Source organism: Platalea leucorodia, assembly GCF_965183815.1.
Source record: "Platalea leucorodia genome assembly, chromosome: 4".
Classification (NCBI taxonomy): domain Eukaryota; kingdom Metazoa; phylum Chordata; class Aves; order Pelecaniformes; family Threskiornithidae; genus Platalea; species Platalea leucorodia.
This window is the reverse complement of record NC_138826.1, coordinates 23,885,254-23,912,809: the sequence shown is the minus strand read 5'-3', so window position 1 is coordinate 23,912,809 and position 27,556 is coordinate 23,885,254. Positions and strand designations below refer to the sequence as shown.

Genomic DNA, 27,556 nt, shown 5'->3' with positions numbered 1-27,556 from the left:
GAGGTGACTGGATCATAGTCTATTAATATCATCAAGGTAGTAAGATAAATGAAGAGAGGGAATTGCTTGGTCTCAGATGGTAGGAGAAAGAGTGATCGCTTAAGGCTAAGGAAGGAAAAGTTTGAACTAGATAATAAGGGCGGGGGAAGGAATGCTTTAAGCAGAGCAAGTGAGCGATGATTTGAGGAACCTAAGGAAGAGTTTGAGGTACTATCACTCCAGAGGTGTGAGATTTAAATTAGAGATGTGGCTGATTGATAGGTTTTAGTACGAAAAAATCACCTAAAATTCTAGAGTCAGGCTTAGTGGCACAGGCTGGTTTGCCTTAGCCTATTTTTTACAGTTGTGATATGATGCAGGGAATGACTGTGGCATTGACTAGCTTTTTAAATGTAGCCTGTTCGTAGAGGTTATCAGGGAATGAAGGAAATGTGTGCAGGAAGGGAGTGTAACAGGGTAGAACTATAATAGTCAAGTAGCTTGTAATTTATACCAGCAATTATCTGATAATTTGTTTGGGTTGTGGTTTTTTTTTTTTTTTTTCTTTTTAAGTCAGTGCAGCTTCTCAGTACTGGATGACATTGGCAACTAGACTATTGCAGTGATAATGATATCGTGATGCTGGAGAAAATGGCTTAAGGCTATGCTTTCCACCTTTCTGAACAATGCCCTCGTGTTATGGATAATAAGGTTTGCCAAAAAAACTGGCTTGGGGCAGCAGGGAAATCTTGTGTCTTCTTAAAAGAAAGCTTTCAAGTATTCATACTGAAACTCAGTACAGCAATATGTCAAAATGTATTTAAAACAAAACATGGCTTGTTTGGAGGCAGTCTCACAGTTTATACCAACCGCAATACCATTTCTGGCAATTCAGAAAGGACAATTTCAAGCAGTCACCAGTCAGAGTCAATGAAATGGAACAACCTCTTAAAAGTTTTGTCTTCCTCATCTTATTCTCCTGCTTATAGCACGTCTTCCCCCCTCAGACCTGGTTTATCTCTGCAAGATTTGCTCTATGCATCTTTCTCTTGGGATCTGGAATATATCTCTCTCTCCTGTGATTCAATTTCCTTCTTAGAGTTTTCAAAAAGTCCTTGTTGGGTAATTAGATGATTCTGGGACATTGCATTGTGCTAGTTTTAAAGATATGTCGCTGTTGGAGTCAGAAGGGACTGTTCCGATCATCTGACCTCCTGCATGAGATGGTTACAGAATTTCACATAGTCTTTTTTACATCTAACTTTTGTCCGAACTTCAGTAAATGGCACTTGTTGTCTGAGGCAATAATTTACTAAAATGTAGTTGCTACTATGCCTTGCAGTACTCAGGGGAGGCATCAGAAAAGCCTAGGTTTTAACATAGCGTCTTTTTGTTTAAACATCTTTTGCATGCAGCTTCAGCGTGTACCGCTTTGAGATGGAGCGGGAGGAAGACAGGGATCATCTGCATCCCAAATGGCTCCATTCCCCATGGTACAGAACAAGATGGATTGGCTTCATCATTCCACGTGCTTCTCTTGCTGAATTGTTTCTCTGTTACGAAAGCAGTTGTTCAGAAAACAGTCCAGTGCTAGCTAATGGTTTGGAATATCCAGTCAGAATAGGAATTAGGCACCTTTTTTTTTTTTTTTAATTTATTTATTTTATTTATTTTTTTTTTATTTTAAGTTAGGTATTAAAATGTGTGGAATGGAACGGCCACTTGGAGGCAAAGCTAAACAGGAAGTAAAACGTGACTTTGCTTTTCAGAAATACTTTTATTTGTCTGGTATTTGTGGGAAACTGTCAGGATTATAAAGGTACACTGACTTCTACCTGCAAGGCCATGTTTCTGTTTGTGATTGTGTTTCAGAGTTCCTACAATCATAATGCGACTTGTGGTGGTAGTAGAAATTGCTTGATTCCTTGAACACAAGATGAATGGAATGAATTGGCTTTGCTTTCACCATGAGGTAAGTTGGGGCACTGTGAATGCCCCTTCCAGAGTCTCTAGCAGACTTAGAGACAATACTACATGAAAAAGCTTCACTGACAAGCTAAAGGGTTTAGGTAGAGTTCTGTAGTTCTCTTTCTCCCTAGTATAGGTTTTGGTATTGTCCTAATGATAAAGGCACATGCTCTGTATTTTAATGAGGTAAGATGGAATATGTTAGAAAAATGACAACAATAAAACCCCAAGCTAACTCTGCTAGCTAACTTCTCTTAGCTAACTTCTCTTTCTAGCTGTTGTTATCCAAAAAAATTGGCCAGTCAAATTATTATTTTTAATGTTTTAAGGAGATGTGATTTGTAGGGAGACACAACACCATTTATCACATCAACCTGATGTATTTTGGGGGGTGGGGGGTGTGTTAGAAACCAGCAAGATTTCATCTGTATAAGCCTTTTCTTCAGGTGATGCCTGGATATGGCTGGAAGTGTTTCAGCATGCAGGGCACTAGGTATGCTGCCTAGAAGCTGATTATGTCTCCTTCTGGCACAGCATCATAACAAAATAAAATCATGCTATGCTTTTTCCTCAACTAGAGTTCTGACTGTGTCAGCCCCTTCTACTTCATACCCCAGGAGACAAGACGCGTGTGGCTGCGGGCTCATGAGAGAAGCGAGCAATTGAAAGAAGTAAGAGGCATCTCTCTTGCAACTGCACTTGAGGTGAGGTGAAGAGGCGATTCCTGACAACACTCAGCAAGGTCTCGGGCTCCCTGTGTGTTTGGAAATGTACGGACAAATCAATTTCTTTATAATATGAGAATCTCTCTGCTGTTTCACGCTGTCAAACATTCAAACTGCGTTTATTACTGAGCTTCTCTTGATTCTAAATAAGAGACTGAATTTATTCCCCCTGCTCCTTGTTCCAGCAGATCTACTTTAAGCTAATGCTAAGTCAATAGGAGCAACATTTACTTACTGCCCTTCCTATCCCATGCTCTCAGTGCATATTCTGGATGGATATGTGTGCACACTATTGAAGCAAATGAGCTTTTGTTCTGTTTAAAAAACAGGCCCTTAAAATGGGTTAAAATTTTCAGTTGCTTCCTTGAATGTCTTTACAGTGGTATTTCATTCAAAGTTTCTTGCTTGGACTGTCTTGGCCACATAATAAAAAAGCAAGGTCAAACCAAGCTCTTGTGTAACCCATCAATTTTAATGTACTTTTCGCTTGAGCCAAAGGGCTTTTCACGCTCAAGATGGCAGGTACTCACCTCAGATGTCATCCTTCTCCCTTGGACCTCAATGAGGCACGAACCAAGACCTTGCTGGAAACTATTACCTCCGAATGGCTTTTCTTTCTTAAATCCCTGATTTATTGTGTGAAATAGTTTGCACAGCGCAGTACAAATAATGCATAAGAGCTCTATTATTAGCCGAGATGCAAAGCAGGAACTCTTTAGATAGGTACACTGCATTTGACTGAATATGGCTATATGTATATCTTTAGATGTTTGCTAGATCCTGACTGGGTTTGTTGGCAGATATTTAAGTGATGCCAAATTCAGAGATTTTTGGGTTTGAATTTTTTGGGTGTGTTTTTGTTTGGTTTTGTTTTTTAAACCTAGCTAATTTCTGTGATTTCAACTACCTGCGCTGGTACAACTGAGGATACACTAAACTGGAGGAGAGAGGATGAAATTAACAGCTGGTACAAAGGAGCGCAGGAACCTACTTAGCTTTTTTCATCAGTACAGTTAATTTAATATGGAATAGTCATAAAGAACGACGAGAATAGCTTAGATTTAGTACAGCTGTACCAACTTTTCTGCCAAAGCAAAACTCTGTCTTATGCCCTGCAGATGGTTCGACCTATTGCTCTACACAAAATTTGCATGGTTTGTATAGAATGGAAGGGCTGTGGCCTAGTGCGTGTGCAAGGACCAGGCCAGCGCTGCAGTGCCGTCACCCCCCGTGCAGCTTTGAGGGGTGCGGGGGCAGCTAGTGCTGCGCGCCCAGGGCCGCCACTGCTCCCGGCTGCCTCCCTTGTCCACCGTCGCTCAGCTCCGAGGGTGGAGCAGAGAAGGCTGGCTGAATTATCTGGAGGTGGGAGCTTGCGGTGAGCCGTGCCCAGGTTCTTCCTTGGGGAAAACTTCTTTTTCCTCCTCCTCCATCTCCTGTCCTAGGCTGGCCCTGCACCTAACACGGCCTGAGAGGCGAGGCTGGGGGGCCCCTTCCGACGGTGTTGCAGGCGAGAGGCGCACCGGTGGGGGGACGGACGCGGCCCCCCGCTCTGAGGAGGTGCCCGGGGGGGACCGAGGACCCCCGTTCAGCCCGGCCGGGGAAGGCGGCCCCTCCGCGCCCTCGGGCTTCGCCGCCTGACAAAATGGCTCCCCCAGCCGCGCTCGAGGAGCGGGGGTCGGCCCCGCGGAGCTCTCCATGGTGGCCGCCGGCCCTGGCCCGCTGAGGGGCCGCTGGAGGCCGGGCCGGCCGCCCGCCGCGCCGCCCCTCTCTCCGCCGCCGCGCGGCCCCGTTGCCGCCCCCCGGGCTCGGCCCGACGCCCGCCCGTCCCGGGGGCGGGGGCGCGGCGGGGCGCTGCCGGCTCCTCGCCCGCCTCCCCCGGCCAGGGGGGAGAGCCCGGAGGCGCCGGGCCGCAGCCTCCGCCCCTGCCCGCGCCCCGCGGCGGAGGCGCCGCCCCGGGGAGAGCGGAGTTTCGCCACGCTCCCTAACGGCCGCGCTGGCGGCGCGGCGGAGCCAGGAGTTTCGCCACGCTCCCGTAGTCCCCTCGTGGGGTGGCGGCGCGGTGCATGCCGGGCCCGAGGCGGACTGTCCCTTCGCTGCGCGAGGAGCTGGGAGCCGCGCCTGCCGCCATGTTCCGCTGGGCCGCCGCCGCCGCCCGGGGCCTCTAGCCGCCCCCGCCCCGCCTCGCCGCCGGCCGCCGAGCGCCCCTCTCCCCGCCAGCCCGCCGGCGGAGGAGGCGGACGAAGGCGCCGCCGCGCCCAGCAGCCGCCGCCGGAGCCCGGCAGCACCCAGCGATGTCTGCCAAGGAGGGAAGCAAGGTGCTGCTGCTGCCGCCCCACGCCACCAGCGAGCGCGCCGTCAAGGGTGAGCGTTCCTCCGACCCGCGGCCTGGCGCCGCCCGCGCCCGGGCCCCGGCCCGGCGGGGGTGCGGGGAACATGGCTGCCCGGCGCGGCGGGGGGCGGGGGCCGCGACCCCCGGCGGGGCGGAGGCCGCCCGAGTGTCCGGGGCCGCCCGTGCAGAGAGGTGCCTTCGCCTGTGCTCGCCGGGCTGCCCGCAGGTGGGGACGGGAGCGGCGTGTCCGCGGGAGGGCCGCCCGGCCCCGAGCGGGGGCGTGGAAGCAGTCGGGGTCGGCTTTGCTTGTAGGCGGGGAGGCCGAGCTGGGCGCGGAGGCTGCCCGGGAAGGCAGCGGGGCTGGCCCTGCCTGCGGTGAAGCCCCGGGGCTGGCCCTGCCCGCGGCGAGCCCCGGCGCGGGCCGTCTCCTGGGGCCGCCCGTGGGGCGAGGGTCTGGGCGCCGCGGGTGGAAGCGGTGGCCGAGGGCTGCGGCCCTGGCGCGTCCCGCCCGGACGCGCTGCTCGGGCGCTGTTGGGACGAGCGTGCGTGTGCTGTGCTGGCCGGGGGCCACCGGCTTCCCCGGCGGGGTCTGGCCCCCTCACGCCTCGTCCTCTGCGGGGGTTCTCCTCTGTCTGCGCAGAGGAGATCCTTGTAATTGCAGGAGCTGACAGCGCCGAGGAAGAGGGAGTGGGAAGGTGCTGCCGCCCTTTCTATTGGCTGCCGGTCTCGGGTTCCCGGTTCTGAGGGAAAAAAAATTCACCCTGATCTATTTCTTCGTGGCCTTTCTTGGTAGCACGGTCTCGTGGGAAGGCTTTAAATGCCGAAGGTTATACTTCTCTGAAGAAAAAATGAACCGTTTTAAAGTAGATACATCTGTGTAAAACTAAGATGGTCTAGCGACCAGAATGCTGTAAAATATCAAGATCCTTGCTCCGGAGCACATCAAGTGTGTCATTTTAGTATTTGTGGGGAGAATAATCCTTTGCAACTAAAGCGTCCTGAAATGTATTCATTAGATCTAAATTGTCGGTTAAGAGGATAGCATAGGTAACACTTCAAAGAATTTCTCGGTTTTGTTTACTCAAATTACAGATCATTTTATTTTGATCTCAAAGGTTTTGATATTGAACTGTATTTGACGATGGCAGTGTGGACATTTGTGGTGGCAGACCTGGGCTATTGGAGTTTGTGGTTGTACACAAAGCAGTCTGCTTTTAAGATTGGCATTCCTAGGAACGCAGGGTCTGACTGAGTTCAAAGGGGTGGAGATCTGTTCGTTTAACTTTTTATATAACAGGGGGTCTTGAGAAATGAAAAGGATGTCTTTGTCTTCAGCAGGTCTTAATTAAAGCCTTGGAATCCCATAGTATGTTTTGGAAATCGGCATGTTTTCCAGTAAGCTGGAAAGCTTTGCTCGCAGTAAGTTGTTACTCATTTTGGATTGCTTAACCTGTTGATTTGTGGGACAAATTGCAAGAGTAAAAGTAGAAAATGTTAAAACTAGACTATTGGAAACTTGACCTCATTAGCGCCGCTTTAATCTACAGCGTTTAGACTTGCTGAATTTTTGTACCTTTATTGCAATTTGTTGTAACAAATTAAGTTCTTCAAACAATGCAAGAGAACTAATGGTAAGTGATTAGATACTTCAGAGTGTGCTGGAAAACCTGCTGGTTTCCAATCACTTAATAATTCAGCTTGTTAAATGTGACCTATGCATCTGGTTGTTTAAAATCATAGTTAAGACTTGCTTCATTCTAACAGGATCACAGCCTGGGGTTACAGAACTATTGTAAAGGTAATCAGGCTTTGATAGTTACATCTGACATAATTACAACCAATTAAATGTTCATATAGCAGCATTTTTCTGTTCCTTCTGTTGACCTGTCCTGTCCATACCTGTAATGCTGAATCACTGGCTTCTGGAGAAAGCCTGGACAGCTGTGCCAAGTTGTCTGCGTTCTTGATATGAAGGAGAGGGTGGTTTGGTTTTTCCCCCCTCACTAGATGCAGTGCAGTTGGAAATATTTTTTTTTTTTTAGACAGCAACTTCAGGGGTGCAAGATTGCAGGTTATGTCAGTGTTGAGTGGGAGTATCTATGCAACATAAATACGTTTGTTGAAACCATGTTAAAATGTGACAACTATGTCACATCCCTGTTCACAAACAGATGTCTTGCCACTTGCATACCAAGAAATGTTCACCATACTGTTACCTGTTGTATGATGAATAGAGTACAGATACGGTGATACTCTCCTAAGGTGGGGCCTCTGCTTTTGTCAAGAAAACACTGCATACCAGGGAACCTAAAAGTGTTAATTTTTTATACTGAAAATGTGTGGACCAGGCATGCTGGTGAAACTGTTAAGACAAAGGTTCAAATGGTTGCATAACATCTTATACTTTTAATTTCTGTCATGCTTATGAATCGTTGCAGAAATTGCCTCTTTTTTTAATTTTTCAACTTATTTATTGGTAATTATTAATGAATTTATTTACTGGAATAAGGTTTAGGGATTCTTTTTAAGGCAATAATTTTTCACGTTTATTTTGTTTAATGTGATCCATTATAGGAGGAACAAAAAAGTGTAAAAGTATTCTGAAAATGTTACTTTTTTGTGTGCCAGCTGTGTTCCCAAGAAAAAACACCCTTGGGGCACCCAGGCTTTCTGTCTCTCCTTGCTGAGACATTTCATTTATAATGTCTCAGGTCCTCGAGAACAGCCACAGAGAAAAATGTAGTAATATTGTCTGGCGTGTCTGTGTATTGGTCCGTATTTCAGCTTTCATGCTCTCCATATACTAGGTCTTTATGGGAGGAAATGTGAATTCAGGACTTAATGCTTGCTGGTATTTGCATTGTTTCGTCTCTAGCTTTTATTTTAGCTTTATTTTCTTCCTCTGTATTACTGGAAGAGGGGAAAAATAACAGAAACCATTAAATTTCAGAGGTCATGAGAAATTAAATCATTTACCACTAATAATATATGTTGGCAGAAACGGGCAAGAGATGCTCACCCAAGAAAAAATGGTTAAATTATTGTATCATCAGTAACTAATCTTTTCTAATGAGGTAAGATAATAATTAGGATGTGTCCTCCTTTATATTTTGACCTGTATATTTAGCAATTAGTGTGAAGTACTTATATCTAAAAAAATATCTGAAAGCTTATCAGGTGTAATGTTCATATTAGACATATATATGATAAATATAATAATGGCTTTAAATATGCAGTCTGTACAGTGTAGCTGTGTTGGTCTGGCATACCTTCCCAAGTATGAACTGTATCATCAAAGATCATTGGTTGCTTTTAAAGTGTATAAAAAGCTCAAATTTTCTCTTTTCATGGCTTAGTTAAATCGTCTAAGTAATTTGTACTTACAGAGTTTCCTATAAATTAATGGTTAGCTATGGAATTGAAACGTCTAAAGTCAGGTTTTGGCATTTGGTTCCCAAAAGGTGTCTTGTGGCGAGGCTTTTGTTACTGCTTTTTTTTAATAGAGATGAGAAAATGTGCCTATTGTCTTGATTCACTCTTTTCTCAGGCATCGTCTTCATCTTTGAAGAATGATACTTAGTATTTTACGGTCTTGTGGAAGATAGTGGTTTCCTCTATTACGTTCTGTCAAAATTGGGGGGGTGGTGGTGTGGAATCTTGAAACTGCTGTTGATACTTTTGGGTTTGGGTTTGCCTTTCTTTTTGGATGATAATTGACTGACTTCAGGCCGCGCACTTGACCTTTCAGCGCAAGTGACTTCATACTTTAAATTTGTCAACGTACTGTATCTTTTCTACTGAAACAACTGTCCCACTACCTTGTAGTAAAGTATTTTTCACTGATAGGGAGGAAGAAGTGCTTGTGAGCTCAGTTTGATAGAGTGGTCCTGGGCATGGCAGGGATGAGCCTTCATTGGCTTTCCTTTGAGGGAAAAGCGCCAGGGCTTCTCTGACCCACCTGTGAGTAGCTGCACTGCAAAGTGGTAGTTGGAAGTATTCTGTCTTCCCTGGCGTTGCGCTTTGCTCGCTACGGGTGTTACTAGGCTTTGGGAAGCAATCCATAGGACCTTGTTGTGCTGAGCTAATGGGTATTTTTTGCTAAATTTAGAGATGATGTCTGTTCTTGTGGAAATGGGAGGCTTCAGTATTCCTTTGTTTTGGATAAAAGTCATGATACAGTCTGTCTGATTGCTGAACAGTCATTTTGGATTTGAAATGGTAGCTCATGGAAACAACTCTTCAGAGAATCCCAAAGAGAACTAACTCATCGCCTTGAACAGGGTCCTAAATTAAGACACTAATAGCTACTTTTAAACAATGATTTCCATGCAGGAGAAAAAGAAATCATTGCAGTATTTAACTTTAAAATTAAGAGTCTGGTAAAAAAAAACCAGGTAAAAGGGTAAATGCTTACAGGCAGCATGAAGGTTGTTTTAAAAATATTATAAGGCACTTGGAATGCCTTTATGCTGCTGGTCAGAAATTATTCTAAAATGATCTAGAAAAGCAGCAGAGTAAAGAGAGTGTTAAAAGATCATACTTAAAAAAAAAAATAAAATCACAGTTTTGTTTTGGGAGAGACAATGGAATGGAACTGAATTCTGATAAGTTAGTGTTTGACTGGCGTTATCCTTGAGAGACAGGATGGTTAGAATGAATGAATCTTAAAAATTACAACAACAAAACCCACCCAGAAATGGAAACCTGCCTTAATTTCAGTAAGGCCAATTGGCAGTTGAGGCTTGGGAAGGTAAGGCCAGAGCAGAAAAATCTGGCAAGTACTTACATGTGTGTTTATTGCGTAAAGAACTAAGAACTCTTTCACACATGAGTCAATTCTTACGGCCGAATGGGGCCAAAGAATTGTCTCATTGAAATGTAAGTGGTTTCAGAACATATCAACAAAACAGATGTTAAAAAAAAAAAAAAATCCCAGGACCAAAAGATATTTGTCTAGTGGTATCTAAAGGAATTCTTTGGGGTTTTTGGGTGCTACATCACGGATTTATTTTCTGTAGCCTGTGGCATAACTCATCTTTTGAGTCTGAGAAATGGAGCATAGCAGCATTTTTTTAAAAGCTCTAGATTGAACTGGAGAGCTGTAGATCAGTAACTTTAATTTAAGCAGACTCATAGCACTTGTAGGAAAGAGTGGACTAACTGTGTCCCTGGGGAAATACAGTATTAAAGAGGAGTTGGTACAGTTTTCATAGATGGAAGTCAAGAGAAATTGTTAGAATTTTTTGGAGGAGCCAGTGAGCTGGTTGATGCAGGCCAAACTATTCATCAGGTTCTTTCAGAGGAGCCTTTAAAGGAAGCAAAAGAGGAAATGTCCTCTTTTGGATCAAAATTAGTTAGGAAAGGATGTTAGGATGTAGGTAATAAACTTACATGGTTGGGGGAGGTTAACATCTGTCATCTGTGCTCTTTAAATGTGTTTATAAGTTATTTAGAAAACAGAGTGAGTGGCAAATAATAACACTTATTCAGGATAGTAAACTTCCAGAGACGTTTCAGAAAGCTCTTGTTAGACTGAGTGCCAGAGCAAAGAAGGTGCAGGAGATGCTGTTCTGATAAAGGCAGAGTAGACTCTACAAGGGAAAGAACAATTCTTCCTTAAACGTAGAGGGCGGGGAACTCGGGAGAGAAACATTAAGGTCTGTATGGATAATACTGTGAAAATGTTAGCGCAGTGGCAGTCAAACAGGCTGATAGGAATTTAGGGATTATTAGAAGACCGGTTTAGAAAAAAGAGAATGCACGTCATGCCATTGTACGCATCTTGTGTTATATGTGCATCTGGAACAGCAGCATGTAATTTTGGTCCCCCTTCCTGATTTTCTTCTTTATCTAAAGATATGTTCAGAGGCACAGAGTGGCTTTCATGCAAGGTGGAGCAACAAAGATGAGAAATCTGTGACTTGGAAAAGGGGTAGCTGAGTAGGGGATAGAGTTAGATACTGCTTGCATCATGAATGATATTTCATGGAAAAGTTGAATAGGGAACAACTATAATTCTTGTCTCCCTGTAAAAAGGAGAAAAGCAGTACTAAATAAAATTTTCCAGAAGTGACTATAAAAGAAACACTTTTTCATATAATATATAGGTGAAATACTTTTTCATATGATGTGTAATTTAAATTGTGGAATTCATAGCAATAAGGTGCAGTGGAGGCAAAAACTATAAAAACTTCTATTCAGGGTCTGGCCAAAACAGTGAAAAATAGTTCTGTCTGTGATCATAAACATGATGGTCTGGATGAAGCTCTAGAGGAAATCCTTAAACCACCCTGTTTGGAAAACAGAGAGTATGAGGAGGGAAAGACCTATGAATCCATCATTGCCAGAAGCACATTTAAGCACTAAATAATCTTTTGGCATAATACCCAATGGCCATTTTAATGGGAGGAGCATCTTTAAATATGTTTCAAACAAATAGTTACATTTTTCCTGAGAGAAACTTCCAAAAGCATCAACCAAGTTAACTGAAAATTACACAGACAGTATAAAAGATGAATGCACCGTGGTATACTAAGTATATCAATAGTTCATTTGAGATTTAAAATTCTATGAAACTTTTAAGACTACCAGTACATGGTAAGCGAGGATAAAATAAGTAGTGCTTGCAATGCTTTTGTAGGGTTTCAAGGTTTACAGGGTCATTTTTCCTTGTTCCTAGAAAGCTTGTTAATATAGCAGGCGGCATGCATTCAAAGGGATGCTTTTTGTGGCATGTAGGAAAAATACCATAATTTGCAAGAAACTGACTTTGCTGAATGTGTGCTTTCTTGTTTGGGATGAATAGGGTAACTCATATCTTTTGACAACTATTGATTCTAGCTTTCTGATTCAAGTAGACGCTGCTGCGTATTTGTGCTTAACTAATATTTTTAAGGTTGCTGGTCCATAGACCATCTGTGATGTCTTTATGCCGTTTCTTTTCAAATCTGTTCTGCCAAATGCAGAAGGATAATTGGATATATTCTGTCCTCATAGCAGTCATGGGTGCTACATCTCTTTCTTCTGTATAGATGTTGGCAGAGGCGTGAAAAATCCAGGGGCAGAGTGAAAGATGTGCTAGGTGTTAGGCTTTGTGATTCTTCTGAGTGACAATGCACAGACAGCAATGCATTTATAAAACCAAAAGCCCACAAAACTTGACCAAATGACAGAAAAACCGCAGACAACTATGCTGTCGTGGTAATAAACCTGCTGACAAAATGAAGGATACTGGCCTATCTTTTCACAGAACACCATGCTTGTATTGATATATGATATCACTTAGTGGAGACAAACATTGTTTACTGTTTCATGTACACCTACCACCAAAGCAACAAATACTTTACAAACACAATGTCTGTGTTTAGTAACCTTAGTAATGTGAGGTGAGACTTTTATGTGTGAAATCAAAAACACTCTTAAAACAGAAAATGAAATCTGGGACGTTGAGCACGCTTTTACAGCCAAAGCTGAGTTCATGGAACATGTCATGGGCTCCTGACTGTAGAGGAAAAATGGCTAATTTTCTTTCACTGTCAGAGAAAAAAAGAATTATATAAGTTTTAAGGTTTTAAGAGCAGAAATTGCTTTGCTTGTAGAAGTAAAGTACCTTGTATGGTTGATCCCTGATACTTTTTCCTATCATTAGTCTAGAGGCTTTGATCTCATCTTGTTTCATGAGCCTGTTCCAACAGGGTGCCTCTGATACAAGCCAGATTAAGGTTATTAAAATGGGCATATATATCAGCGTGGCTTAAATTTACAGTATCTACATGTAAGATTTTATTAGCAGCTCCTGTTGTACTCAGTTACTAGGCAATGTGAGATCTGCTTTGGGTCTGGAAGTAGCATGTTTGTGTTAGTTGCCGTACTGCACCTCTCAGCAGGGATTATTATATTGGGTAAAGTGCCATGCTAACGTAGTTTTTCTACTTTTGAACAGCTTTACAAGGTACTGTGAATTTATCCATTCGAATTGGTGGTAACTTTTGGATCTCTGTGGCATGCTTTATTGTAAGGTATAAATGTACCCAGAGGCTTGTAGAAAGTAATTGTAGAACTAGATTTAGAGGTTTTGCTTTGATATTTCTGTTTTAAGTAGTACTGCAGTATAAAGGAAAGGTGATTTTTTTCCTCTTTGTAAATGCATATACAAATACTAATAAAAGCCGTCAAAACCTTTTTGTTAACAACCCCCCAAAACTACTCACTGTTTTTTTTTTCCCCAGCATTAGTGTTTAAAATTTTGAATCAATAAAATTATATCATCCATACATATTTTAAAAGTGAAATTGATTAATTTTGACTAGTAAGGAACAGTTTGTTTTAGAAAATCCTGCATGTTGTAAATCACGATGTGTTATTTTTGTTACTAAGATCTATACTTTTACTAATAGGATATAGTCTGTTATTTTGTACTGCAGCGTGTATTGCTTTAGAGATTCATCTCTAAATGCTTTTCTATTGCTTAGCTTTGCTGGGAATGGAAGAAGGGAATCCTTTAATGACCAACACCATGTTATTTCCTTAGGGTAATTCCTCTTAATTACCACTCCGTTACAGCCCTGAGAGCGCAGGTTGTGCACAAAGCCTTTGAAACATGGATTATATTTCTGTCTTGGAACACATCATGCTGCAATTCTTTTTCCTTAGGCTATAACATTCTATTACTACTTCATCAAAGGTTTAATTAAACCCATTAGTTTTCAGAAATTGTCTACATGCTTCAAAGTTATCATCCTTAACCTATTAAAAGATGTTACTTGTAGTATTTTTCAAAGGTATGAGCTCTAATATAGTGTTAACTATTGTTGAGACAAAAATTAAAGTATAAAATGGAAAGAAACAGTTTTTATAGTAAGTGTTACTGTTTTATTCAGCTGGGTGATACAGATAAAATCTTTAGCCATGTTTTATTCTGCCTTCTCTGAAGATTATTCTAAAAAAAATCCTTCTTGAGCAATAGGAAAATACAGTATTGTGTGAAAAGGATTTTGTTGAACTCTGAGGAACTAGTTTTAAGACTTCATTTTTTTCATGAGGCAAATACAACTTTACAGATGCTTAAATACTTTTGATACTAACACTTGTGATTTTTGGACATTATGGATAACCCCTGGATATACAGAGTTTGTAATTTGAGTCTTCATAGCTGTATTAATTCAAATGATTTGAGACAGTTCTTTCCAGACGCTGGACAGAAACATCTGTTTTTACAGCCTCCCAGAAAATGTAACTTGCTAGACAAACTCAAAGCTGTAGTTTGTTAAAAGAGACAGAATTAATTTTTGTGCAAATCTGATCTGAAATGTATTACATGGACATAAGAACTTTATTAAGAGAAGAAAATTTCTTATGCCATATGCTTAGAACCCCTGAAATATTTCCAAACTGTTATAAGGAAGACGTCAACACCATCTCTCCGAATTCTGCAGCCAGTGGCAGTCATAATAAGTCAGTACTGATTTGCACATAAGAGAATGAAGAACAGCTGGTCACCGCAACAGACCATTCTCTACCACACCCTGCATCTACCCCAAAACCTCCAAAAAGAAAAAAGGGTCATCTTTCACTTAAGGAGATCGTTATCTAGGAATAATACTAGAACTAATGACGCACAGTTCCTACAAAACTGTGTCTTGGAGGTGATTGACTTTGGTTCTGGGAAGGTATGATCGCAAATGCTTTTGCAACAGTTAAAGCAGGAGAAATCTACTGCATGAATTGTCTGGTCTCTCATAAAAGGATGAGGTCAAGTTTGTATTGCTGAAGGCAGTTGTGGGCCCACACAAATAATGTATTGAAAAAAGTGGGGGAAGAAATGGCCTGAAACTAATTCATGTACACATGTACAGATTAATATAAACTTCTAAATCATGCAAAAATAGCATTAAGAGAATATGAAGGTTGGAAAGTCAATTTTTAAAGAAACAGTGAATGATAGAGTTGATGATTGCATGGTCATAATTAAGTGCTTCTAAAAGTGAATTAAATTTGTCTTGTTGGAACAATGGATTTCTCTTTTCGGAGACAGATTTATGTTTTTAAACAATTGTTGTGCATGGAACAGAAGTGGTTGTCTTTTGATTTCTTAAATACGTTAAGTTTATTAACATTTGGACTACATGGAATTTTAACACTTCCAAATGAAATCTGAATTGTTACTAGAGGAGACTGGAAGGAAAGGCATGCCATTGCTTTTCTGCTAATAAAATACTTTATGTCCAAAAATAAAGTGCCAGATTTGTTCTACACCGTGTAATGTCAAGGCACATTTTTCAGCATCTTCCTACTTAGAAACTTTTACAAGAGGAAGCATAGACACTTCTCCAGTTTATTTTCTAGTGTAACTTAATTTCAGAGAATACGTGTGTGTGATTTATGCATCAGTTGTTTCATTGATGGATTTTTATTATTGCATAAAACAGAAGGGTAGCAATGTGTTGCTGGTAATCTAGAAGTCAATTTAAATGAAATCAGTGAATGTTTTAGTGTTTAAGTATTGATTTTTGGAATGTAAAGTTTAACTTTGGAGAATAAGAAAATAAAGTATGAATAATCTATAAGTGTATTCATACTACTAGTTGTTCTTATCTTTGAATAGATGTGTTGCTCCAATTTTTCTTTTTTAACATGTTGAAATAATGTTTAAATGGAAAGAAACTGAATGATTTTGCTCCTTTTCTCTTTTATTTCATTTTTTCAATAGTGGTATGGTTTTGGTGGTTTTTTTGGTTATTGTTGGGTTTGGTTTTTTTCCCCCCCCCCAGATTAGTTTTATTTCCTGTAATCCTGCATGAGTGCGATGATATTCTGATGCACGGCAGTTTTGATGTATCCTCTTGTCCCATGTCCCACATCCGTATTTCATTTGTGCAGTAACTGAACTGCCACTGTTTGAATTCATGTAAGCTGCCGGCCATCAAATGTGCTGTCTGGGCAGTTGCTGGGCCTGGTTTGGTCCCCAACCTCAGACCTCTCATCTGCTCCACTGCTTTGAGATGTGGATCACATAGGGCTGCTTTTGACCCGTGAGCCAGGATCCAAGGACTTCGGATACTTGCAGTAGTTTCTAAAGTTGTGTCTAGTATATGGACAGCCTCTACTCTTAGTTTAATATTTTTAGAGACAGTGCAACAGGAAAATAAGGAAAACAAGCTCAAAGAAGGAATTTCAACCCACAATGGCAATGTTGTAGGCTCCCCAAATTACATTTTTTTCTGATAGTATGAACGTGTTCTGCTGCTTAGTCAGTGGTTTGACAGAACTTCAAACTGGCAGAGTCCATCCTGCACCTTTCTGCCATTCAGGGGCCGAGAGCATGCGAGTGCTGTTCTCCCTTCACCACCTCCATTAATGCTGTTGTAGACCTCTGTTAGAGCCCCCCTTAGTTCTCATGGTTTTAGGCTGAAGAATCCTAGTCTACTTAGTTACTCCTGTAGCAGAAATCATTCTAACTTTTGGATTTCCGTTATTGTTCCTTGAATCCTTTTTTAATTATTCTTTCTCCTTTATAAGGTGGGCAAACCAGAGTCGCATACCAGATTTATCAGTGGCGTAATTGCATCTTCTTTTGTTTTCTGTTGCTTTGCTAATAATTCTTAACGTTCAGTTTTCTGCGTTTCTTCAACTTTTCAGCATCGAGTATTTTCCTAGAAGTATAGGAAGGATCTTGCTTCTGAATAGTAATAGTAATTTTATAATCTGTGATTTTTATATGTAAAGTTAGGATTTATTTCCTTCATTAATTTGTATTTATTAATATTTAATGCATCATATTTTGCTGCGCTGGTCAGTAGCATGGACGGCTTCTGTAGCTCTTCATAGCCTGCCCTGTTCTTCATTGTCTGGAATACTTACTGTCACCTGAAGGCTGCATCACTCCATGAGTTACCTTCTTTTCGGTGTAATTTATGAATTTGTTAAATAGCACAGATTCTGGTGGGGCTCTTTTGGTGACTTTCTTCCTTTCCAGGTCCTGGCTATTACCTCCTTTTATTTATAGTCCTTTAAACAGTACTGTATCCTTTTCTTGCTAACTTTGGGGTTGTTTGGGGGGAGGGGTGTTTGTTTTGGGGTTTTTTGTTTGTTTAGTTTTTTAAGGCCTTGATGATGGGCTTATTTTAAAATGCCTTTTGCGAGTCTGAGTGGATATTAAGTGGATCTCCTGCATCCCCAATACTTGTTGAGTCCTTCAGAGAATGGCAGTGTATTGGAGGGAGATGATGTCCCTTTGCAAAGGCAGCTTTGACTCTTCCAAATGTTATACGTATTATTATGCCTTCTAATGCTCTTTTGTAGTTTCTACAAACTTGCACATTGTAGATGTTAATTTTTTAAATACATACACAGAAGCACTATTCCATCCAGTTTTTAATTATGTCATCAAGTTGATTGAAACACAGATTTGCTACTTTGGTTAGCAGCTATTCCATGATAGATCCAATCGTAGATGGAGTATATTTTGAAAATAGCGTTGTTGTGACTACTGTTTCTTCTTTTTAAATTGTAGCTGTCCCTTTTCCACCAACACATCGCTTGACATCTGAAGAAGTGTTTGACACAGATGGAAGGCCAAGGGTTGACATTTTGAAGAACCACTTGATAAAAGAAGGCCGAGTGGATGAAGAAATTGCACTTAGAATCATCAATGAGGGTGCTACAATATTACGAAGGGAAAAAACTATGATAGAAGTTGAAGCGCCAATTACAGGTAATTCTTCTAGATAATTTCACTCATAATTAAATTTGAAAAAAAGCCAAATTTTTTCAGTAGTAGAGTTTGTCTTAAAAATTGCTAAAATAAAATTTCTGTATAATCTTACTGAATTATCCCTCACAACTGTTTGCTTAACAGTACTCAAACGGTCTGAAAAAGTACACTGTACATTATTTTACAAAATGAAGGCATTAAACCTACTGGAAAAAAATAGTATGATTGGTATTAAAATGACAAAATAGAATGCTCATGCCTGCAATGTTGTAAGCAAAAATAAAGACATCTACCTGGAATAGAAAAATGAACTCAGAATTATCCTGAAATCTAAATATGTGAAGAGAAGCTAATTGCTGTGGTTTGAAGCAAATACTGTGAACTGGAATTCTGAGTGAGAAATACACCTTTCATAGTTCCTTTGTAGGTGAGACTGACGAATGCATATAGACCCATGTTTTTGTGAGGGTAATAGTACTGGAAAGTGTTGAAAAATTGTTTTAGCATCTTTAATGCAGTAGGACCAGATCCACTGTGATGCAAAACTGACTCTTAGGGTTTTTTGGAGTATTTTCATGGTTTGACTAGTTGTATTTCTGTTTGACCTGGTGAAAGGTGGAACTGATGTCCTTTGGTACTTTTATTTATAAACAATCCAGAGTCATAAAAAATAGTTTACATTGCATATCTGTTATTTATGATAATGAAAGTAGATTTTATTTTTGTGTTCGGACCAGATTTTCTTTTATTTGAATGTGTTTTCTTCTGAATGGACCTATCTAAAATTAGTGTCTGAAAAGCTTCTTTTAGAGCATCAGCTTGCTTTAATTTGTTAGTATGGGGTAAATGAAAGCATTTAAACAGTACATCATTGTTATTGACTTTTTTTTAAAAAAGGATTGAAATGGTGGAAACCACTAAGTGACTGTCTGAACTCAGAGTCTTTTGAAGCTCCAGATACAGCTCAAAACTACAGTGTTATCCATATATTTAGAGTTTTTATATTTCCGTTTATTCAGGTAGTTACCCAGCACTTCTGGTATATTGGCAGCTGAAAAAGAAGGAAAATTCTTGCAGTGTTTGAGTAGAAATCTTAAGAAAAGTGACATAAAAGAGGACACATTCTATTTAGTCTAATATTTTGTCGGTCACAATGACAAATGGTTTGCTCCAAGGGAATAACAACCTTTAAAGTGTGGTGTGCCATATCCAATATTTCTTTCCAAAATTAGAACTTTTTTTCCCCCCAAAAATTTACTGATAAACTCTGAGAAGTTGGAAGATGCTATTCTTCAGTTGATCAGTGACATTTTGCATCAACGGAAGGCATAGTCTCTCAAATTCCTGTTAACTGTTACCAGCAATACCTCATGCAGAAGTGAGAAGGCAGCTCCTGACTCACGAGCTGGGAACTCCTGTGGGAATGAGGAGTTAGGAGCAGTTGTCTCTTCCATACTTTTTTTTTTTTTTTTTTTTTTAAATGTGAGATGACCTGGCTTTGCTGTATGCTCTTCAAAATCTTCCCATCTGCTATCTTTGGCACTTCTGCCTTAGGTTGCTGACCACTGGTCTTGTCCTGTCTCATATTATAAAAACACAAGAAAAATCCACTGTTGAAATAGTGAACATGGTTATTTGAAGGAGAAAAGTAACTGAGCAAAGAGAAGATATGATGATATTAAAAGGTATGTTAGTCTGACTCAGAAACAAAAGCATACTCCCTGCTTTTTGCAATCCCACACGGACACAGCAAATTCTTGCAAAGCAGCAGGCATTTTCAAATACGCATACCAAGGAGAATTTGTAAAGATGCCTAAGGGGTTGGGGAGGACAGTAAAGAGCTGCTGACAACTTTCAAGACCTCAATGCTCAGTGCCTTAACTGTGTTTGAAAAATATTCCACAATCTGCTAGACTCATAGGGCTATCATCGGTGTTGTCACAGGTAGCGAGGACAGCATCTTAATGAAAAGCAAAGGGGGAAGCTTCAAAAATTTCTGATATTCCTGCTTTATACCTGCCTTTCCTCTTAATTAGAAGTACTTTGTGGCTGTTTACTTAACTATAACTTAGGAACTTTTCTGTTAGATTTTTTTTAAATTAATTTGAACAAAATTTTTGCTTGCAGTGTGTGGTGATATTCATGGCCAGTTCTTTGATCTAATGAAGCTGTTTGAAGTGGGAGGATCACCTGCTAACACAAGATACCTCTTCCTCGGTGACTATGTAGACAGAGGTTATTTTAGTATAGAGGTAACTGAATATATTAATCTGTTTTGTCCGAAATTTTTCTATAAGCACACTTTCACGGAGGTTTTCAAATGAAATTTTAGGCCTGCTTTAACATGTGAATGTGTTCTTCCTTGCTGTGCTTTCTCCTATGACAAAGGCCTGTTTACAGGAGGATATTGACCAGCCGTTTGGACTGTCCTGTTGAAATCACCAGATTTACTCATTTTTCCTCTTCTTTCTTTAGTTAGTTTTTAAAAAGTTGAATTCTGTAGCATTATTTTACATAATCCTGCTTCTCTGGTAATATGCAGGAAAGTGTGTTTGTATCTTTTTGGAGAACAGGTGAGTCATGACTGCAAGGTCTTTTAATTTGTTATAACTGTTTATCTGTATAAAGTAGATTCATTTTACTTATGTAATCAAATGGTTTTTAATGATTATTAATATTTTTCTTTACTAAAATTCTGAGGGCTATTACAGACATTCCCTAAGGATGACCTGTGTTTCTGCCATTAATTTTTCAGGTATTTTGAATACAAATAATTTTTTTATTTTCAGCATGTTTATTAAGTATGCTACACTCCAGAAATACTCACTTATTCATATCAATTAGTTTCAGAGCGATGATTTTTAAGTTAACTGTTCTTCTGGAGCCAGCTTGGGAAGTGCCTGAGCTTAGAATCTCTTCATAGATAGCAAATCTAAGAGTGGTGTACCATTTGAAATAGTAGTTTGCAAGTCATGGTGTGTGATACTTCATTTCTGTATAACAATTATTCTGTTCTAATAACATGTGTGGATATATACTAGGGCGGGCGGGCACAGTGCCTTTTGGGGTTGTTAGAGATGGTGGACAAACCGGAGATGCAGCAAGAGTGATTGCCTCAGTCATTTATAAGGAAAAATTCCAACAGACATTCCCTGTTTATTAATTTGATCTTCTTGGCCTGTTCTTGATGATAACAAATCATGTAATTGTCCTTGAAAAGGACATTTACATAGCAACAATATATGTTAATATATCAAAACATGGTGTGAAGGCTTTTCAACCATTACACTTACCAAAACTTTTGAAGAATGGATGTTCTTGAATATATTAATGAGAACAGGCTTAATTTTTTTCCTCATATGATTTTAATTTAATTTTTAATACAATGTTTGGCATGTTAAATATACTTGCGGAATATGTAAAGAGATGCTAAATATACTCTTGAAAACCACTCCAGGGTTCTTAAAAGGCTTGTCTTTCTTCATTGAGATAATCTGCTCTCTTCTGCTCTGAGTGGCTGTTGGAACATCAGTGAAGTACATGGCAGATTATCTGAATGAAGTTGAATTGCTGCACGTGCATGAAGGTGGGGCAGTGCTTTGTAGTGCTGTTGAGAAAGAAATAAGTAGTACATGAAAATCAGCCATTTGTTCTTCACTTTAACCTTAAAAACAATTTTCCTACTTAAGTTTTTGCCTTAATTAACATTTAGGAAGTCTAAGTTGACCTCCAGTAATTTTCATATATGGTTACTCTAAAATCTTAGTGATTGGAAATGTAATATACTTTTGGTAAAATATTTGACTTTTCACAGAAAAGTGAAGGTGAAATTTTCTAAAAATGTATGAACAGTGAAATTTGATTTTTCACTAATAAATTCTTAATCAGTCTGTCCTGAAACATCTTTAATTGCATTGATATTTTAGTAGTAACCCATTTCCAACTAAAAAATGTCATCACTTCTAATATGAAAGATAATTACATGGTACCGTGGTTGTGTGTAACAAACTGCTGGGCTCAAGATGGAGTCCTTCACGTAAGTGTGTGCAAATTCTTCTTTTCTGTACTGGAAGTAACAGGACATAGAGAACTCTGACATTAGTCTGTCTGTATTTAATAATAAAAAATAAATATGCCAGTATAGGAAAGGTTAAAAAATAAATATTTTTGTACTTAATAGGTAAGATGCTTGAGAACATGTAAATCTCAGCAATTCAATCAAATGTAGTATCCATTCACTGAAAGGAAGGCACTATTTTGCCACTTTTCTATTAAATGTTTTCAAGGTTGCCAGCTTGTATAAATTTTTCATAGAAACTGACTAAACTAAAACAGTTCACAATTGTAGAATTTTCCATATTAATTCACGTATTCGTTTGATGATAAGCAGTTGTTTTGTAAGAAACTGATTATGCTCTCTGCAGTTTTAAAGAGTCTGGGGACTTTGCAATATATCAGGATATTTTAGAGTTACTAAAAACATTGGAAAGCAAGTGGTATCATTAGAAAAATTACTATTTTGCATATTTTTACTAAGAAGATAAGAAAAATTCAGGAATTAGTTTAGCTAAACTTCACAATAGAAGACTGATGTATTTCTCCATGTTTGCTGTGTTTTTTAGGGTGTTCTTTTGTTTTCTTCCTTCATGTACTTACTATTCTATGCAAAATAACTTTGAAGAATGGTAGCTTCAGGGTACTCGTATTGATTAAGAACAATAATAATAACAACTTGAAGGGGACTTCAATGTAGTCCAGAACTTCTGGGGTTTTGAGATTTCTGTGCTCAGTTAAAAATACAAGAATCGGATTTGAAATTTAAGAAATGCATTTCGGACATTCAAGACTGCTGGGTGGTAACAGACTCTAAACTGAAAAAAATGTGCATGTTTTGTAGCTCTGTCCTCAACTCTGTTCACTGCTGATATTGCAATAATAATGATATATGGGAACTTACTATAATTCTTTGAATTTGCTGCTTGAACACTGAATAAACAACCAGCTTTCCCAGTCTTGGGGGGAAAAAAAAGGTTTACTCTGTCCATTCTTAGCTTAAACATGATCTCCAAATTATATACCTGACTGTAATGTAAACAGTTTTGTGCATTTTTTTATTTCAATTTCTATTAATAAATGTCTGCTTTCCTTCTTATGCCAGTGTTTAGAATCATATTATAAAATCAGATTTTAGGCATAAACACATACGTTATTTGTCTAGATGAAAGTGTTCTGCAGTATAGTTCTGCTGAGTTTATTTTATCATTGATTGTCCAGTAAATATAAGTATTTTTCAGCATTCTCTGCGGCTGTTTTTAAGAAAAGTAATAAGCAATTTGCGTAACTCATGTCCAGAACTGGACTCGGGAAAGTAGTGCTGTATTTTAAAATGGCACATTAAGCTGTACTTGCTTTTGAAGCTGTTAACATTCTTACTCAATGTTTCTCAGTAATAATTTTTAAAGTTCTTATAAACTAGTGTATTTTACTGGATATCTTTGTTTTTCGACAGTGTGTGCTGTACTTATGGGTCCTGAAAATTCTCTACCCAAGCACGTTATTTCTTTTGAGAGGCAACCATGAATGCAGACACCTAACAGAGTATTTTACCTTTAAGCAAGAATGTAAGTACTGCCTAAGAATGTAAAATTAGCTTACTTGCAACCTGCCGATCTACGGTCTGTCATTTTGCTTGAGAGGTGTTTGTCTCTTAGTTTAATTAAGGTCTTGCAAACATTTGGAAGCCCCATTGACTTCTGTAGAATTGCTTGCAGGGGAGCGCAAGTTATGTAGAAAACTGCTGTCTGTAAAGATATATTATGGAGTAAATTTTGATGTATCAATCCTGATTTTAAAATCCTGGAGAGAGGAAGGTTATTTTGCTGTCTTGGCTATAATCGGGAGTACAAAGTCACTTGCTGAGCAGCATTGTGAAGCTAACAAGAAAACCCTACTGCCAAGTAGTTTTTCCTTCTGGGGAATTGATTTCAGCTGTGCTAGTAAGATAACTCTTTTGGTGATGTAAGCTGCTCCTCCATTTGGAGGCTTGTGTAAGTATTGATCCAGTGATAAATGGATCATTTGCCCCGGTAAAACCCTCTTTGATGTAGGTAAAAGTGATGTAATCTATAAGCAGTTCTTAGCTTTTCACTGTAAATGAGATATCACAAACTTCTCAGTAGTGTTTTACACTGAAGTATGCTGTATAATTGTATAATGCAAAATAATTCTGTGATTTTTTTGAAAACAAAAATAGTTTCTCCACACTTGAGATAACAGAAGAAATGAAAAAAGTTTATAGTTCTGGAAGAGAATGTCTTAGAAATGTGCTTGCTGTTGTGGTGTTTGGAAATGCTCATTTAAACCCAAAAATATTCATTGCTTTGGTTTTTTTTGGTTGTTGTTTTTTTGTTTTTTTTTTTTTACATATTCACTTTGAGATTTGCTCTTAGAATTATGATCCACTAAATTACTTCATCTGTCTGATATGGATTTCTTAATGTTTTATATTTTCTTTCCTGCAGGTAAAATAAAGTACTCGGAGAGAGTCTACGATGCTTGTATGGAAGCTTTTGATTGTCTCCCTCTTGCTGCTCTTTTAAATCAACAGTTTCTTTGTGTTCATGGTGGACTTTCACCAGAAATTAATACACTAGATGACATTAGGAGAGTGAGTATTTTGTGTATTTGAAAATAAGTGGAAATAGAGGTATTTATATGATACTATACAAAGTCATGTTTGTGAAATTGTCGGTATATTGTTTTCTGTTCTTGGCTCTTTTGGAAGTGTAAATCAGGAACTGAAATGCAGGCAAAGCAGTATCATAATTAAAAACTCTTGGATTATCTAGTGCATTTTCCATTAGTAGATCTCATTGGGACAGCTGGGACTGTTACAAAATACACACAAAAAACCCCCTCAAAAACTCCACATAGTTTCCTGAGACAGGTAGTACATGTAAAGAGCTTCATATCCAATTAAAACAGTGCTTTGTAATTCTTTCTAGATAAGAACTAGCGTTCTCATGGCTCTCAGGACAAAACTCGTAGAAGTTAATTGTAGTCTTAAAATTGTTTGGTATATCAAACATCATATTTCAGTTATTCTTATATTTCTTTGAAAACTTTTTTTTGCCACTCTCTTGATCATGTGGATTTTGGTTTTGAAAGAGTGTGTAATTGCAGTATTTAATAGAAATTCAGATTGCTATTTAAAATGGCAAATTTGGTAGGCATTTGAGTAACAGCTGTGGAGTGCTTCTCACTGTGGTAAATATGCTGAGTATATCGGCAAGAAGAATGAAAGCAAGTTTTAAAAATTGTGGAATGGAAACACTAAATAGTGGTGTGCAATTTAAAGCAAAGAAGATTGTGATGACATGAGGTATCTGTTTCTAATAACTGGGTTTCAACTTGCATGGACTGCTGATGTCAGGTGAAGATTGTATCAGATGGGAATTTTCAAACTCAATTGCTTTCCTGTTTGCATACTCCTTTTTGACTTATTTGAGTTAACTTTGCCGACATCTTGACTGCTGCATTTGGAAATCAAAACCATTCCTGTTATGATTAGTAACAGCTAAAGTGTAGTTGATTTTAGCTTAAAATATAAATAGGTGGTTCTAAGAAAGCTTTGGGATTATCATAGAATCATAGAACACTTTGGGATGTAAGGGACCTTTAAAGGTCATCTAGTCCATCCCCCCTGCAATTGGCAGGTAAGGATGGAAGAAAAAAGGTGGTTTATCCACATATGGAAGAAGGTATGTGGGGGCCTATTTCAAAAAAGATCTAAATATCAGAAGGAAAAAGTATGTTCCTAATTTGGTTTTATAGTATATAAATATTGATGGCCCATTTTGTCTTTTATCTTCATTTATTGTTATTTCTCATTTTCTTAGCATTTTCTCCTTTACTTGTGCTCCATTTTTCTTTTTTACCTCTCCCTCTCCTCAGTTTTATAGGCTGCTGTCCAGCTGAATCTCATTTCTGAATTCACCAGATTTTTTTTTTTTTTTACTGACTGGCCCATTTCAGAGGCTGGAGTGTCAGCATATTTCATTTACAGATAATACACTGCCAAGCAGAATGATGTGAGAGGAGAAGAAAATGGTAGAAACAGAAAGGACGCATATTTAAAAGCTCAGTGGTATAAGGGGGAAAATGTACTGAGGCACATTCCATTTTCAGAGAAATCTGTATGCATTGTGTAGATAAAGAGAAGTAAGAAAACAAAATAAGTAAACGGTGCTATTCTGACAAGGCCTTAACACTTCTCACATTACAGATGAAAAGAAACATGGTCAAAGCTTTTTGGAAAGTAGTGTAACGGAAACATAGTCTGGAAAAACGCTTTGGAAAGCCACTGTCATAATAGGATTGATTCATTTTTAGTCTCAGTCTTGCAGCTAATCAGGTTTCCAAGTGTCAAGTAAATTTAATTAAAAGGTAATTCTGTCATCTTGGCCTGTACTTTCATATGTGCTTGTATAACACTCAAGGCTACATTAGGATGAAATATAAACTTGTATGTTTTTATATATATGAAAATCTACATTGTGTGTTGCTTCTGATGAAAACCACATTTATAAATGTAAGGCAGTGTTATTACAGCTGTTTTTTGGGCCTTTTTTGTTTTTTAAAGAATCATCTGGTAACTTGGAAAAGGCACTATTCATGGGTTGGCAGCAGCTTCAATAGCTGCATTAGAGCTTGGCATGCACTGATATTGTAAATGTATTTAAATTAAATGGGTAATGTGAAATGCTCTTTTTATATCTAGGAAAATATCCTATACTTGTGGTACAAGTGTGGTGTGTGAAATGACTTCTGTAAACAGTTGAGACAATTGTATACTATTACAAGCCTTCTGGTTTATTAGCAAAACTTCTTATTAAGGAGAGGTCTTCTCTGCAAACATGTGTAGGCATAATCATCTGGCATAAGAAGGGAAATCACAGCTCTCTAAACAGTATTGGAATCACCTAAGAAAAAAGGAAGATTCTGTGCAGATGCAATTTCTTCTGGGTGACGTCTTTTATCAGTATTATTGACGTTCAGGAAGGTGATTAAACTACACAAATTAAATTATTATTTTTGCTGGCATAAACTTATTTCCAGTAGAGGACAGCTATCATAGTAGCTATGACAGTAAAGCCTAACCAGAAAGATTGCTGTAAGTGCTTCTTATTCCTGGGAAAATGGAACTTTGTGAAACTTGCAGTAATCTGATTTTTGTTCTCTGAACTTTGTTTACACAAATGTTCTGATTGTGTTGATAAAGAGTGTCTCTTTCAGACACGTGTCCATCAACTTAGAGATGCTGTTTAGTTGATTTCATTTACACTGCCAAGACTTCTGCTGAAACAAAATTCCAGGAATTGTGATTTTAAGCCTAGTGATTTGTAAGGAGGGAAGTGTCCAGATAAGGTTATGGGGACTCTTAATTTAAAAAAGAGAGTCAGAGAATTTTCTTCCTCATTTACAACAGATGGTCATTCTTTTGTTTAGTTCTTGGTGATACTAAGGCTTGATCAGCAAAGCGCCTTGAAATATATGGGGGCACTGCTGGGAATCTGTCTTTATAATACCTTGCTTCCTTTCTGTGGTCTGCTGAAATTTCCTTTTCTTTAGTAATATATAAGATGACTGCCACTCTTCACTGGCCTTCACATTGTTTTTAGGGCTTTACTATGTGATAGTTCTTAGGAAAATTAGGACAGATTAATTAAAACTGGTGTCCGTATCTTCAAGTATGTGAAACTTCTGTGAGGGTCTTTCGCCTCAGAAGTAAAGTGGTTTTAATGTGCTGTACCTTAATCTACCTCCAAGGTTTTGCTACTCCTG

General features: G+C 39.1%; 1 protein-coding gene across 6 annotated transcripts in view; it reads left to right on the top strand.

Moving 5' to 3' along the window:
* Positions 1-4,866: 4,866 nt before the first annotated feature.
* The window catches only part of PPP3CB (protein phosphatase 3 catalytic subunit beta), a 50,708-nt gene continuing 28,018 nt past the window's right edge, over positions 4,867-27,556 (top strand). For 5 of the 6 annotated variants that reach the window (XR_014228070.1, XR_014228071.1, XR_014228072.1 and 2 more), the window contains exons 1-5: positions 4,867-5,033; positions 17,513-17,713; positions 19,841-19,965; positions 23,223-23,334; positions 24,235-24,380. Coding sequence is in view for 1 of the 6 variants with exons in the window: in XM_082310815.1 (XP_082166941.1) it covers positions 4,964-5,033; positions 17,513-17,713; positions 19,841-19,965; positions 23,223-23,334; positions 24,235-24,380 (654 nt within the window). In the remaining 5 variants the exon portion in view is untranslated. Of the gene's footprint in view, positions 5,034-17,512; positions 17,714-19,276; positions 19,399-19,840; positions 19,966-23,222; positions 23,335-24,234; positions 24,381-27,556 lie in introns of those variants that run through there. The other variant, XR_014228074.1, reaches the window with a different exon arrangement.